The sequence below is a fragment of the Limulus polyphemus genome, unplaced genomic scaffold, assembly GCF_000517525.1.
Source record: "Limulus polyphemus unplaced genomic scaffold, Limulus_polyphemus-2.1.2 Scaffold2468, whole genome shotgun sequence".
NCBI classification, from domain to species: domain Eukaryota; kingdom Metazoa; phylum Arthropoda; class Merostomata; order Xiphosura; family Limulidae; genus Limulus; species Limulus polyphemus.
The window spans coordinates 4033-19531 of NW_013668078.1; the positions used below are offsets into that span (position 1 = coordinate 4033).

General features: G+C 32.2%; 1 protein-coding gene across 4 annotated transcripts in view; it reads right to left on the reverse strand.

The window, feature by feature from the left end:
- Positions 1-831: 831 nt before the first annotated feature.
- LOC106467049 (hexosaminidase D-like) overlaps positions 832-15499 on the reverse strand; it is an 18191-nt gene continuing 3523 nt past the window's right edge. For 3 of the 4 annotated variants that reach the window (XM_013927363.2, XM_013927362.2, XM_022395147.1), the window contains exon 2: positions 832-5385. In XM_013927363.2, the coding sequence (XP_013782817.1) occupies positions 3439-5295 (1857 nt within the window). In that variant the 5' untranslated portion in view covers positions 5296-5385 and the 3' untranslated portion in view covers positions 832-3438. The remainder of the gene's footprint in view (positions 5386-15499) is intronic. The other variant, XM_022395148.1, reaches the window with a different exon arrangement.

Genomic DNA, 15499 nt, shown 5'->3' on the forward strand with positions numbered 1-15499 from the left:
GGGTACATGCCCCTGTATTTACATATTGTTAAGAAAATAGAACTATAATTGCAGAAGAGTGACAAAATCAGAAAAAAAAAAGTCAAAGTGCTATAAGACAATATTTAATTTAACGAACTTTTCTTTAGGATATGTTCTACCATCACACTGACAATGTTTACTTTTTCAATCTCTTAATCTTTGTTTATTTACATCTTGCTGAAAGTGGTTTTTGTTTTCTAACATGTTATACTTTAAAACATCAGTCATAAGATATATTGCTGACACATACATTATTCCCTCATCCATTTTCATAATACATATTCTAAACAAAGAATAAACACTGAAACTTTGGTTGTAGTAAGTACTACTACTGTTTAAATATTTTGATATTTGTCAGCTATCCAAATAGATATGGCAGTTAAACCATTTTCTGATGTAGAAAATTGTGCATAAGTTACTTATGTGAGATCCAATTTGTTGTTGATGCTCTGACAGAAATTCCAAAACAATGTAGGAGCACTTCTTGTAGTTTTTATAATCCTTTATTGAAAATTGTAACCAACAGCACATCCAAAGAAGCTGCAACTTTTATCAGTTAATAATTAGAACATGCATACACCTTTCACAGTAATTACCATAAAATAATATTCAAATATCTTTTAAAACCTTTTTAATTGCCAGCCAATTAAATAATTTTTAGGAGTAATTTTTAATTATCGTTATGTTCTAGCACATAGATTAAACCAAGCAGTCAAATAGTACTGGATTATAAGCATTAATCTGTAGCTTTTAAAACATGTTTTTCAACTTAAATGATAAAATCAAACTACTGAAAGACGATTATACCTGTTTTGTAACCTCACAATGAAACTCTAGGAATATTTATTCTGACAGCTACATATATTACAAAAAATAAGTTTATAAAAATAAAACTTGATCACTGTTTTCTTCATATTCATGATTCAACATGTTACTGCCTATCTTCATTCTCTTAATTACTACCACTTTATTTTCAATGTGAAAAAACAGATTTAAAAAAAATGTTAAAATTACCTACCATGTGTAAAAAGTATTTAAAAAAGAAAAACTCTAGTTTTGTTCCAACTTTGTTATATAAAGTGTAAGGTCTTGTTCTAACCTGTTGATATCATGACAGTAATGGGGTTCCTAGCATCTTTTTACTCATTCTTTGTTTTTCAATATGCAAACTCATAAGTGTACTAACTACACCAACTGTTTGGTCGATATCAGAATAATTATATAAAGCACTGCTAGTTCTCCCTTATGTGGGAGGGGGATGAACAAATGGTTATGAACACATCGACTCCTTGTATATTCCATGGATTCAATATTACTAAAAATGTCTTAATATTTTGAAATAACTAACTATACATTACATCAAATACTAAAGGTTCTAGTAGACATTTTTCTTTGAATACATATCAACCATCAAGAAGGTAATTGAAGGAACGTGTTATATTCAACACAGAAACCTATTTATATTTCAGTTTCACAAATTTCAATACTTGGCATCATATTCATATAAGTATTCACTGTCTCTCTCAAAAACTTTGTTTTCATAATTCCAACTGGAATCTATTCATTTATGCTAGAGGTGCATAAAATAAAAGACACTACTTCATGTGCGGACACTATATAATTGTAACAACATATACAACACTAAAACATTATCCTCTTTCCTACAACTAACCATACATGTAAAAATAATGCTTGTAACACTGGTTTCAATCTTTATCTTTTTAGATCTCAACAAATCTTTTCTTTCATAGCAAGATAATAAATTATGTTAATTAGAATATTCTTGTACCTATACACCCCTCTCAAAACCTGATTTTTCTACCCAAAAACGTATTTTTATTAATCTACTTATCATCATAATACAGGAATAAAGTATCAACAAATTTTACTTAAGATTCACAACTTTCTATCAAAATTTAAGACATTTGAAACTTACTTTCCCAAACCAGGAATTAAAACAGTAATAGAGGATTTTACATCAAAATATCTTAAAACATAATATGTGCAGCAAATTGTACCTTCTTGAGAAATTATAATCAATTCATATGTTTAAAAGTTAATGAAATACTTCAATATTTCAGGTTTTCATCTTACAAAAAAACCCATCAGTTTTGATCGGCATTACTTTCAAAATTTTTTATTATTTAGAAACTGAAAATTTACAACAGATACTAGGAATTTTTTATACTACTTAAAATGAGTAATAAGCCTCAAACAGGTTTCCTGAGAAACCAAGGGCACATGCTGTTCGACCAGCAGGGCCACCTTATCGTGCACTCGTCCATCACACAGCATGTCATTCCGGTATAAAGAAAACTGCCATAAGGTGACTGTATCGGCAGTTTTCATGAATGTTTCCTGTAAGGAAAGACACACGGGATGATAGGTATCAATCAAGGCCTTAATGTTATCCAGATTTTTATCATTTAGAAACTGAAAATTTACAAAAGAGTAATAAGCCTCATACAGGTTTTCTGAGAAAGTTTGTATCAAGTTAAAATTAGTTATGTATACAGCTTAGTTACGAGTGTATTCATTTATCAGCTTCTATACATTCTATACTCAAAACCATCTGGAGGGCCTACATTAAAACAGCTAACTTCAGCATTCAATTTTAAAGAGATACATACTATATTATCATTAATCTTAAAGAGTTATGTATTATATTATTATTTAATTTACTATAAACAGAAGGTAAGCCTTCTTTACTATCAAGATAACTCTACTCTTCTTTCATTTTTGAAATGCTAGCCTCACATATAATATATTCCTCGTTTAAAATAATCACAAATGTTACCAACCTGTGTTAATTCATAAAGCTTGTTATTAATTTAAGTCATGCAACATTCTCCAAAGGGTTTTACTATTATTCTGTTTTTACATTTATCAGGTTCACTTCCTACCTGAATTGAAATCACACAATGGATATAATTGTGTTTATATGCCTTAATTAATCAACAAAAAACCCTCAAATGAAAAAGAAGCTACAAATTTCAAGAGAAAACAAAATTTTCCATCAAAACAAATACATACAAACTACTATTAGACTTTTTTAAATTTCAGTTTTTGTTTTATCAATTTCTTTGCTTTCTAAAAAACATTAACTACAGTAATAATAGAAAATGAGGGATAATATCTCACTCTGTGCCAATCACTTATACTATTCTTTGCCAACCTTGCAAATAATAAAATTTCCAGAGCTGAAATATTTAAGCAACACTGTATGAATACTTATATATCATCACAACATCAGTTATATAACACAAGTTACTCTTACATTCAGCCAGGGCAACTATTCTCTGCAACCATTATTATTGATCTCACTTTTAGCCATCTCTTTTTGTGAAGTTGAAGATTAAGAATAAACTAATTATAATCTATCATATTAACAAGAAAAGAAAAAAAAACTGACAGAAGTTATGGTACATGTTCGTTAATCTGGTAACCCAAGGGCCTCCGAGGCCAAGTGTCAAACTTCAGGAGCCTTACAGCATTCCTTTGGACTTTCTCAAGCTCTTGCTTAATGGGTTCCATAAATGTTTGTAGCCATTCTGAAATAGTGTAACTATCATAAACATCAGGCATTACATTCTGCATGAAGGTGTTCAACAGAGTTGTGTTGACAGCCAACTCTTTGAGTTTCCGAGTTCCAATCTCAATGTGTGCAGGGCTGGAGAAGGATTTCACTAAATTGTAGTCTGCCATCCATCCAACAAGATGACTGTTCTTACGTAGCTTCTGTAACTCATGTTTTACTTTCACCAACCTCTGAGCTCCTTTGTAGATCTTTGCTCCTGGGAATCCACAAATAACTTCATCAACTGTAAAGTTCTGTTTCAAGCCAAGATTGTTGTCACACAGTAGTATATCTTGCACCTTTTTCATCACTTCAGAATCTATTTTTCCATGTTGGACATAAAGAAGGTTGATGGCAATAGAAGGAATGCCTACTGGCAACAACTCACACAGAACAGCAAAATGATCAAACCTCTGCCAACCAGTCATAACTATGCCTCTAAAATTAACTTTATTTTCATATTTCTTGATAGCTTTTAGCCAAGAATGGTGGTTTTGAAGATGGTAAAAAACATCAGTGATGTACTGGCTAGGGCCTGTAGCTCCTTTGAATGAACTAGCAGCCCAAACTGGAGAGAATAAAACCCCATACTTTTCCCAAATTTCAGGAGTTAGTTTATCCTCAATGTTTTCTGAATACTGCCAAACCATTATTTCAACAAATTTGGCTATTTCAGAACTGCGGATCTGTTCTTCAGGAATCACACGAAACATGTCATCCCACATAATTGGTTGAACATGTTTGTTTTTGACATATGCAGCAACAGTTTTTACATGAGACAAAAATAAAGTATTAGTATCCCAGTAATTTTTAACCAACCTTGACTTGCACAATGAACATTCCCCAATATTGTACACTTCATCGGAGCCAATGTGAATCCATTTTGCTTCACGATGAAGAGTCAATACCTGGTCTATCATTAGTTTGATGATGGCCAGAGAATGGTTATTAGATGGACAAATGACTTGTGGGTACTCTGGTACTTCTCGCAAGTTTTTGTATTCGTCTAACTTTAGCACAAACTCCATATGTCCAAATGTCTGTACAAGTGGAATCACTTCCAAGTTATTATACTTAGCAAGCTGAAGAATCTTCAAAATATCAGATGAAGAGTAAGCATTATAAGCTGCCAATGAAGTAATGGGCTGCCAGTATGGAAACATATCCTCATACTCCATGAGGATTCCAGTGGCACCAAGGTCCTTTAGCAAGGAAAACAGTCTGCTGTAGTAGGTCATCAGTGGAGGTGCTCCTTTAAGGTCTAAGTGAATAATTCGGTGAGGAAGGTTCACTTTCAAAACACTGTTCTCAAATAGCCACTTTGAGTTTGAATTTAATAAGTCACTGTTCATATCATTGACAGTTTTCTTCTCATCTGGAACAACTAGGTTACCATCCAAATTCAGACGAAAACGAGTATTTCTATTAATCTTCTGATGCATTTCTGCTCTAATTTGCGACTCTCTCTCTTTTTGTTTTTCAAGATGTTCTACTGGCTGTGTAAGAGGTAAGAGATCATTGATGTTGTCAGCAGGTTTCAAACGACCATTTTTGTTCCTACGTCCTGAAATTTTATACTTCTGATAATCTAAAGCAGTTTTCTCACTTCCAGACAAAGACCTGTGAAGTACCAGAAGTGCCAGTCCACATACTCCTAACAGTACAATGTAAAATCGAAATCTTGCTGGCAATACCATACTTAGAGGCTGCTTAGCACTGTATTTGATGATATTCTATTTACACAAGCGTGGTAGTAGAATAACAGGGATTATGATGGAAACATCTCTCTGAAATTTAGACAAGAAAAATGAATCATTCTACTACATAAACTAAATACTTTCACATGATCTACACCAACTCTATCTCAAAAACTTTAAATACTTTTAAAAGTTGTTACATATTTTTGTACTTAACAATGGCTGAATAACAAGAAATCTTTTTCCTAAAAACAAGCCATCAACAGATTATTCCTAATATTCATTTCTAACATTTTTATTCTGAATACTGAAATCTTATTCTGATTAGAGCTGGGTGATTTAGTGGTATGTCACTTTATCACACCTAAAGTATTTTAGGTTATTAGTGGTGAGTAAAGGATTATATATCAAGACCATAAGGTTAATATTGACCTTAGCGTGTGCAGGGCCCCAAGCAGTAGAATATCAGATGAAATAGTCCACTACTAAGTTGGATACTTGTGAAGGAGGTTAGGGGGGTTTGTCCCCCATTTTCTCTCCTTTTTTTAATTAAACCTCAAATTAAATACTTACTCATGTTTTAAGGAATCAAAACTTGCATATTTTTTTGCACTTTTGCAATTGATAAAAGTACTGAATGCATTTTAATTGTTATTTTCAACTCAAAAGTTTAAGACTCCAAGCAGTTACTGCTTCTGTTTGTGCTAGCACTGAACACGTTAAACTATTTACAAATAAGAACTTTCAAGTGAAAGTGAATAAGAGTGTAAAACAACTATTAGACCACAGTATTCTTAAACTTCATTTCTGGCTAACTGTTTAGTACCACAAGTTTCATTTGAGAATAAATACATAACATTTAGCATACATACATGTGTCTGCAATTTTGTACACTAATGCCAATAGTACTTTACTAGTCTACCATGAGATAAGGCATGCAATGTGGCCTTCCAATAAGCCTAGCATTTATTTTCATCAGAAAAAATCTACTTGATTAAATTAAGTTTTAATTTTCAAGTTATTGTAGTAAAAAAGTGAATGTAATTGGGGTCACTAGGTACAAAGTGTATATAACTATATTATATTAAACTATACTACAGAGGTACAAGGTGTATTTTATTACTGCAAGTAATAATAAAAAAAAAGATATGATGTAGAGATGGAAATGCCAGAAAATACTCAAGTTAAAATGCAACATTTTGGTGTGTCAATCATCACAAAAACTTCAAGTATTGGTGAGTTAGCCCATCTAATGCCAGAATGAGAATAATCAGCAGAACATTTGGCTGTTACATTATTTGTTGGTACTCTATTTAATGATGTTTTTTGGCTGAACTGAAGGTTTTGAAATCCTAAGTTACGTGTTCATAAAAGTCTCTTACATTGTGATAAAAGAAATTTGTGACTATAATGAGCAATACGTGATATATAGCAGCCATTTTTTCTCCAGCCCATCCCTCCATACCAAGCACAACCATGTTTAGTGATATTATCAGGGTTCGTAAAACTATCACCTAACAAAATTAAAACCTTTTAACATGTATTTGTATGCTATTTATCGGATTACATAATACTGCAAGAGAATCCACTTGTTTATTATGTTGAATTTTGCTTCAACTTCTGAAAACCAAGCGAAATTTTAAAACTAAAAAAAATCATCAAGCAGGAAATGTATTAAGTACAACTTTTTGCACTAAACTAGTACAGTCAAGTTTTTCACAATTCCTGTAGCTCCTGAGCTTTTTTGTCAATGTCAGTTTTCAGCTCTTTTATTTCAGTAAGTCTTTCTTTCATTCATCTCCTGATTACATTTGATTTAGTAATGGATGAACCATTTTGCTTCCTGTGCATTTTTAGCTTGTTCAGCAAATTTATCTGTGTCCAACTGAAAAGATTCTGTTACTTCATATACTTTTCCCTTTTGCTTGACCACCTCAAGCTCTTGCTCCATTTTCTTTCTCTTATGATGCTTTTCTTCTGAGCCAGCTTTGCTTTTTTTCTCTGCTAGGTACATGCAATATTTAGAGTAGGCTTTCTGGGCATACTTCAGTAGCTTCTTATTCACAGAGGCCTTGGTTACCCCTCCACGTATGCTGACATAATCACACACCAGCCTCTGTACAACCAATGCCCATATTGTCTTCCAGCCACTTATCATTGAACACATACTTTCCCATGATTGCATTAACATTTCAATACGAACAGCAATTCACACATTGTGGTGAAGGTGCTTAAAGTCCCAGGTTTAATGCAAACAGACTATAACTGAGGTAGGCCTAGTCCTACCATTTGCATTAGCAGCAATGTGCATGTCCATCAAAACAAGTCCAACTCAATTTTTTGCTCCCAGTCCAGGTAATATACCTAGACAGAACAAATGCATGGCAAACTTGATTTAGTATTCCCAGTTTCATGTAGGCCTACACAGAATGATTGCAAACTACTGTACTGCTGTTAAGCATAGGTGCAATGTGGAACAAACCAAACTTATGAAAATGATACGGCATCAATACCCAGGGAAATTAAATTTAAAACCTTTAAAGCCAAAACCTGCAAATTTAAATTTTTTTAAGACTTAAAAAGAATACAATATCAATTTAAGACTTTTTAAGGACTGCTAGGAACCCTAATTATATTACATTATACTATAGAGGTACAAGGTGTATATTATTACTATATTACATTAAACTATGGCTTCTGAAAGCTGAGATACAAGCAATTATATTAAATTATGAGGTTAAGAAACAGCGACTGTATAAAACTGATAAACCACACTTGTATTGAAGTTACAAGGTCCAAAGTAGCACTATTTTATTAAAAATTCTTTTAGCCTTCCTTCTATGGAACCATATAATTCAGGAACTTCACACACAATGTTTTTAACTCTTAACCTGATTACACAAAATTTCTTGTGCATAAAGTTTAATAAACAAGTTTTTTTATTAATGTGTAGTAGAAGAATTTCCAATATATTTTCTATAAACTATTTCTTTCAACAGTACAATTTTGCTGTCAGTGAAGAATACACCCATCCAGGTGTCCCAAAGTTCAAAATTGCAGAAATGCTATCAACTCTCCAATCATCATGCACTTGTCCACTGTTTACTGGCCTATTAAAAATGAATGACTTGTGCATATCCAATTTTTGAGCTCCTTTAAAACCCTGGGGAAACTTTGTCTGGTCATGGTGATTTACCTATTTTTACTCTCTCAACCTTCCCTGTGATCCTTTTTCTCTTTTATAGGCCTAACTTGAATTAAAAACTATTTGTTTTCAGAAATTTCCCAAGTCTGTGCAACACCACCTATCAACTCATTATCCCAATTCACTATTAAGAAATCTCATGGCTTCAAACTGGCTTTCTGAAAACTATGAACCAAAGTATTTTATTTTTATCTTAACATGCAACAAAACACAAACCTAATCGTGCAGTGATAATTTTTACACAAATGTTCATGCATTTAAACTCTTTCAATGATATCCTAACAAGTGGCTAACATTAAATCTAAAATTGCATTCCTTCTGGTTGGTTCTCTGACTATTTGGTATAGATAACTATCATGAATTACTTCAAGAAATATCTCTCCTTCACTACATACAATCATTGAATCTAATGTTAATTTCCTATAATTACTAAATTTCATTATTAATAAAAACTCCGATGTTTTTTCCTATACTTATTAAGTTTTATTATTAATAAAACTTTGATTCTTTACTATTTCTCATTACCTAATCTTTCTGAGCAGGTGTCTTCTAACAGTTGCTAATTTGAAATGTTCTAACCCAAATATATGTAGATTCAACCTCATGATTATCATTTTTTATGTCTTCAATCCTAATAGGCAGCACTTCATCCCTTACTTCAAGTCTATCCCTTTGGAATAATTTATAATATGGAATTTCAAAATAATGCTATAATCAATATTCTTCAAATCTAACCAAGTTTCTTATTATATCATTGTATTCTAAAGCCCTGAACTCCATCATTTTAAGATTATCATAAGAATAACAGCAACTAGGTTTATTCCTGAATCTACTATGTTTATATTTAAATCTGACACATTTAAAACTGATATTTAACTGCTTATAATCTAAATCTTCTATTTTCAAACTTCCCATTGCCCTACCTGTCAGTTTGTTTATTCCCTATTTCTCAAGCTGTCTCACTGCTATGCACCTTTACTGAAAACAATGAATACAAGTCTAAAGAATTTAGGTCACATTTGGAGTATTGTGTTCAGTCTTGGGCTCCTTACCTTAGGAAGGACATTGAATTATTGAAAAAGAGTTCAGAGGAGTGATACTAGGATGATAAATGAGATAGAGAGGTTGTCATATGAGAATATATTAAAATCTCTGAAATTGTTTTCACTTGAAAAAAGAAAAGTCAGAGGGGGTCTAATTGTTAGGGGAATTGATAGAACCATCTTTTTTTGTATTTACTGGTGTAAAAGGTAAGCCTAGGGGACACAAACTCTGGCTAGGTAAGTAATCTTCAGCTAAGATAGTTGTATTTTTCTAACAGGGTGGTTGGTATTTGGAATAGATTGCTTTCAAATGCGGTGGATGCAGTAAATTTAAAGTTTAAGGAAAAGCTTGATAAATATCTAACTAAGGGCTGGCTTTGAGTGTTTTATTTTAAAGTTTACTTTAGTGAATAGGACAGCCTAGATTATCCATAAATTTTATGTCTGTGTTTATTTAGTTTCCCCATATATTCTACGTTACAATCTGCTTAAGTAGAGCCGATCACTAGCATGGTCTAAAATTTGTACCATTAGCTGGTCCTGACCAGCTAGAGGTTTGTAGTTTAAGTAAGTAACATCTACAATATCTCCAGCCTTCTTTCTTTACTTTTTTATGATCCAATTTTGCAGGTTTTTAAATTCCCAGTTTTGTATTTGGCTCTGGGAGAAGTAAACATTCAGATGGTCAAACGTGGTACATTATATTTCTAATTTAATGTACCAATGAAATAAGCTTGACAAGAGCTTTAAAATGAGTCCAAAATTAAATATCTAACTTTAAAAACATAAAACATATGAGTATGCGAGTGAATCTCCAAACATTAATTTCCTCCAGAAACAAAATTTTCTGTGAACTATAAATTCTGAACTATTTGATTTAAGGACCTATAAAAGTTTTGTGTAACATTTTCTGGATGACACTGAATTGCATGTCAAATGTCATACAAAATCAGAATTAGCAAGAAAAAAAAGGTGTTGATTTGACATGGAAATTGCTCTTGGATTGATTTTTTGGGGTCAGTTGCAAGAGGGTAAACAAACAACTTTTTTTTTACTTTGTTTATCTCTGGGTGAACTACTACACTAATCAACAATTAATCCCAAAACAAAACATACCACTCTACACTCCAGTTTCATGTAAAATTCTGGAAAAAACAAAAACGTTTATCATCTCATACAGAATAAAGATCAGTAAACAGCACACAATTTATATTGTTTTAAAATTTGCATTTTAATAAAAAAATTAAACTTCAATAATGTTTCAATGATTATTAAGTATATGGAAATGTACAACACCAACATTCTATTATTATAAACTGGAAATCTAAATTATTTCAAGCAAAAATACTTTCTGACCTGTAACATTAAATATCTGAAACTCACAATTATATGAATATATATGTCTCAAACATAAGGCTTCAAATTTAGGTAATGTTCCTTCTATTGTATTGTTTTTGAAAAATCAGGCACTGACAGAAGAATGTACTGAATACCATGCTATTCAATGATATAGATGTTTACTTAACTAAATTGTAGACAATAGCATAAACACGAAATATGTAATACACACCCTAAAGCAGGGGTTCCCAAACTTTTCACAGTCCCAGACCTATTCCTGAAAACCTCCTCCTGCTCATAAGTTATGACTACCACCATACTGTTATTAAATTCTGTAAAGTTATGACTTGGGTTTGTTAGTTTGGCTGACATTTTACAGTCCCTTCAAATATGGAAATGTTAATAATATAATTATTAACACTGTATTTAAAAGCTTCAGTTAAAATATCATATTTTATTACTTATTTATATACTTCCAATCCATGTTATACTTAATTCTTTGCAGGAACACAAAACACCCACCACCAAGCTTGTATAACAAAGTTTATCTCATTCTACAACAGTATTTTTACTTATTAGCCTGTCATCACAACAAGACAATGAAAAATAGTCACTAAGTTCTAAAAGGATTTAATTATTAAAAAATAAGTACAATAATCTTCAGTCATTTTCTAACCCTTGAGAAATCCTTCTTCAGTTAAACAACTATTAAGATGTAGCACCTTCAAATCCTGTGCTTTTGAACTGTTACTGTTCCTTCCTCCAGCATTAGTTTATATTCAGGCTAGTAACCTAATGTACAGCTCTTCTTCCTGTTTGTCCACCTGTTTTTGTATCATTATAACAGCTTCTAAACTGGTTTTAAGCAAGCTACATGTACGAGTTATAAAACAGCCCACATGTTATTCAGTAAATTGCTGCCTATAGGTTTGTGTGCATCTTGTTTAGCCTTCTTGTGTTTTCCTTTATATACTATTACAGGAACAAAGTAAATAAATAATCTTTGAAACTACACTTAAATTACAGGCATTGAAACAAATAATCTCAGGCTATTTGTTAAGTGAACTACTTTTTAATACTTAATGTGAAACTTTACTAATAAACCTAGTTTGAAGAATAGTAAATTGAGGTTATGAAATATTTGCACTTTCATTCTTATTATAAAAATGCTTTTTGATTTTACCTTACCACCAGCATGGTAGGTGGTCAGCTAACTACATTATAATTAGAATGTTTGCCCTTAATTTAGTAGTAACATCCAGTCTTCATGCTAAATTATGCAACTACATGTACTTACATCTTACTTAAATTAATGTGTACTTAAGAATTCTTCAATCTCAATAAAGATGTTACTGCTATATGTGTTTTGGTTATTTACCTAAGAATGAGCAAGATCACAACTGGTCATTTCATCCATCTCAGTCACTTTTTTACCCAAAAGTAATAAATATCATCACTAAACCATATAAATTTTATTCTCATCATCCATATACATGTCTAGAAAATTGTTTAGACAATCAAAAATATTGGCACACACTTTCTCACCAAATAAATAACTTCAAATATGTTTTAAAAAAATTAATACAATACTTGAAATAACATAAAAATTAATAACTAACTTTTGTTTAAATTAAATAACTTATTCATACTCCAAATTCTACCTAAAAACAAGATTGGATTTTGGTTTCTATCTCTTTATTTAAATCACAATTTTTAATGAAAAAAACAAGACTTAGAACATGTAATCCATTCAGTTACCTAACAGTTTATGCCCTTTTCACATAATTTTAACAAACCTCACACTAACTAGTTTTCTCCAGCTCTTTCCAGCAAGTCATTAAATATTTATAAGACCATAATTCAATATAGCACAACTAAGTGAGATTTAATCAGTGTAACATTTAACCTACAAATAATTTTAATAATCTTAAAACTAAATTTTCTATAGACAGATTGCAGAACTCATGAAGGCAATGTAACAAAATGTCAAATACTATAAATCATTTCCTATTGTTCTCACACAAGTAAATATTAAGTGCATGGATTCAACGGTTCTTAAACTTTTTAGACAGCATCCCCTACCTTTTATCTTTGGTTGTTGATGCCCCCCCCCCCAATCATTCATACATTTGTACTTTTTCTAGTAAAAAGTACATCCAATTTGCCACTATCACTGAATATGAAAAACTGTAGTGCAGCACAGGTTCAAACAGATATACAAGTAATTATACAAAAATGTAAGCTTTTAAAACTACACAAGCCCTCTAGGATACATTCCTCATCTACTCTGAGTTTTAGAGCCACTGTATTAATTCACACTTCTCAATACTGAAACAAATTTGACTTATTTTCAACCATTCACTCACTAAGGCTGACAAGGTCATTCCAATTCAAAACAATGTCTTTACCAGTATCAGTTCTCCGTCATAACTTGGTATTATTAGATAATTTATCATCAGTCATATAAGAAATGACTAACAAAGGTCTTAAATCAGGCCTAGAATCATACAATAACATTTATCTCATTGGAACAGACTTTCATCTTTACTCTAGAATTCCATGACCAGATTAATTTTTAACCCACTCGTTAACTTTTTACAAATCATATAAAGCCTCTTCTTCTTCCGTAGCTTTTTCCCGTATCTATACGGGGTCGCTATTTTCGGTTTTGGCAGGGTTTTTACGGCCGGATGCCCTTCCTGACGCCAACCATCCCCTAATTTAGCAGTGTAAAAATAGTCATTACCACCCACCGCCAACTCTTGTGCTATTCTTTTACGAACGAATAGCGGGATTGACCGTCACATTATAACGCCCCCACGGCTAAAAGGGCGAGCATGTTTGGTGGGATGGGGGCGCGAACTCGCCACCCGCAGTTTGCGAGTCGAGCGTCTTACCCACCTGGGCCATACCGGGCCTTTGTCTGTATATCAGATCAATTTCTGTTATATATTATATCACATATTCAAGAAGTAGAATATCTCAGCTTCAAAATCTTAGTAATTTCTCCTAAGCTTTTCATGTGATTAATATCTAACTTTCTAGGATTAGAAATCAATTCATTCTTCTATTTAGCCATGTTTGTTCACTCTTCTAGGTGGCTAGATTTTATGTGTGTTTCTTTCATGTTAAGTACAAAGCTACACAATGGGCTACCAGAGGGATCGAAACCCGGATTTTAGTGTTATAAGCTTCTAGGCTTATCGTTCGGCCACTGAGGAGAAGGTGGCTAGAAGTTGTTGTACACAAATTAATTACTGTTTATGGCGCTTTTTACTCGAATGTTCAATTAGGGTTTTGTGCAATTCATTGCGATCCCTATTGTGAACCACTATCGTGGTTCATTGTATTTTTGTAAGCCTTCTTAGCCGGTTTTAACTAATTCCCATACGATTTGATAATTCATTATTGCCACATCAAATTTTCAAATAATAAAAATGATATATCTTATCGTTTATTAAGTATGTGTATTAAGTAAAACGGTTTGTGTTAATGAGAAAAAAAAGCATCTTGAAGTCTCAAGCAAGTGTTAATAAAAGAACTACATCTGTATCGTTTCGTTATTGTCTCATATTCTTACACAGAAGTAGCTTATCTTGTCTGGGTTCTTAGATTTGCTGGAATAAAGATTAAGAAAGAGACAATTGATAATACTTTTTCTAATATATATTTTTCTTGTAGAATGCTGCTTTAAAACTACAAATTTGTTTGTTGAGATTTTCGCGCAAAGCTACACAAGGGCTATCTGTGTATAACCATTTCTAATTTTGAAATGATAGGCTTAGAGAGAAGGCAGCTAGTCAACAGTACCCATCATCAGCTGTTCTTTAACTAAATAGTAAGATTTGACCGTCACTTTTTGACAGCCCCCAAAGTGTGGAAAGCGTTAAAAACTTTCGGATTTACAGACCGGGTATGCTATAAACTAGGCCACGCCCGGCCCTGAAAACCGTAAGAGTGTAACTACTCAACTCAACGGAAGAAAATTATAACATTGAAACGATGTAATAAAGTAATTTAAATAAAATTATTAAACATAAGTTAATCCACGTTATCACCACAAGTCCTGGTTTGATTCATGGATTAGAAATTCGTATTTTTTTTTATAGTCGCTGACTGTCATACTAAAAAAAAACAGTTAGCTTATTAATATATCTTCTCATGTTAAACGACTAGGAGCGTTGAATATTAAACGAGATTCAACATACATGCGTTGTCACGGTGCAAGTCTTGTGAACATTATTCTCAGTCAAAGTAAGTACAAAATTCAATTAATTTAGTTACATTTTTCACATTTGACGTCCAACTATTACTTCTTTCTTTTATCTATCTATGTGCTAGAGACTGAAATGTTTCTGTGTTCACGTCGTCAATTTATAGATATATTCAAAAGGATTTGTTGTTTTTTATCCCAGAGCGACACAATGAGCTATCTCAACTTTGTCCATTGAGAGGTTTGTTTGTAGTTAAGCACAAAGCTACATTATTGGCTATCTGTGCTGTGCCAACTAACGATATCCTAATTGGATTTTTAGCGTTATAAAGCCATAGATTTATCTCTGATTTTAGCGTTGTATATCCAGAAACTTACCGCTGACCCACCAATCCAAAGGAGAAC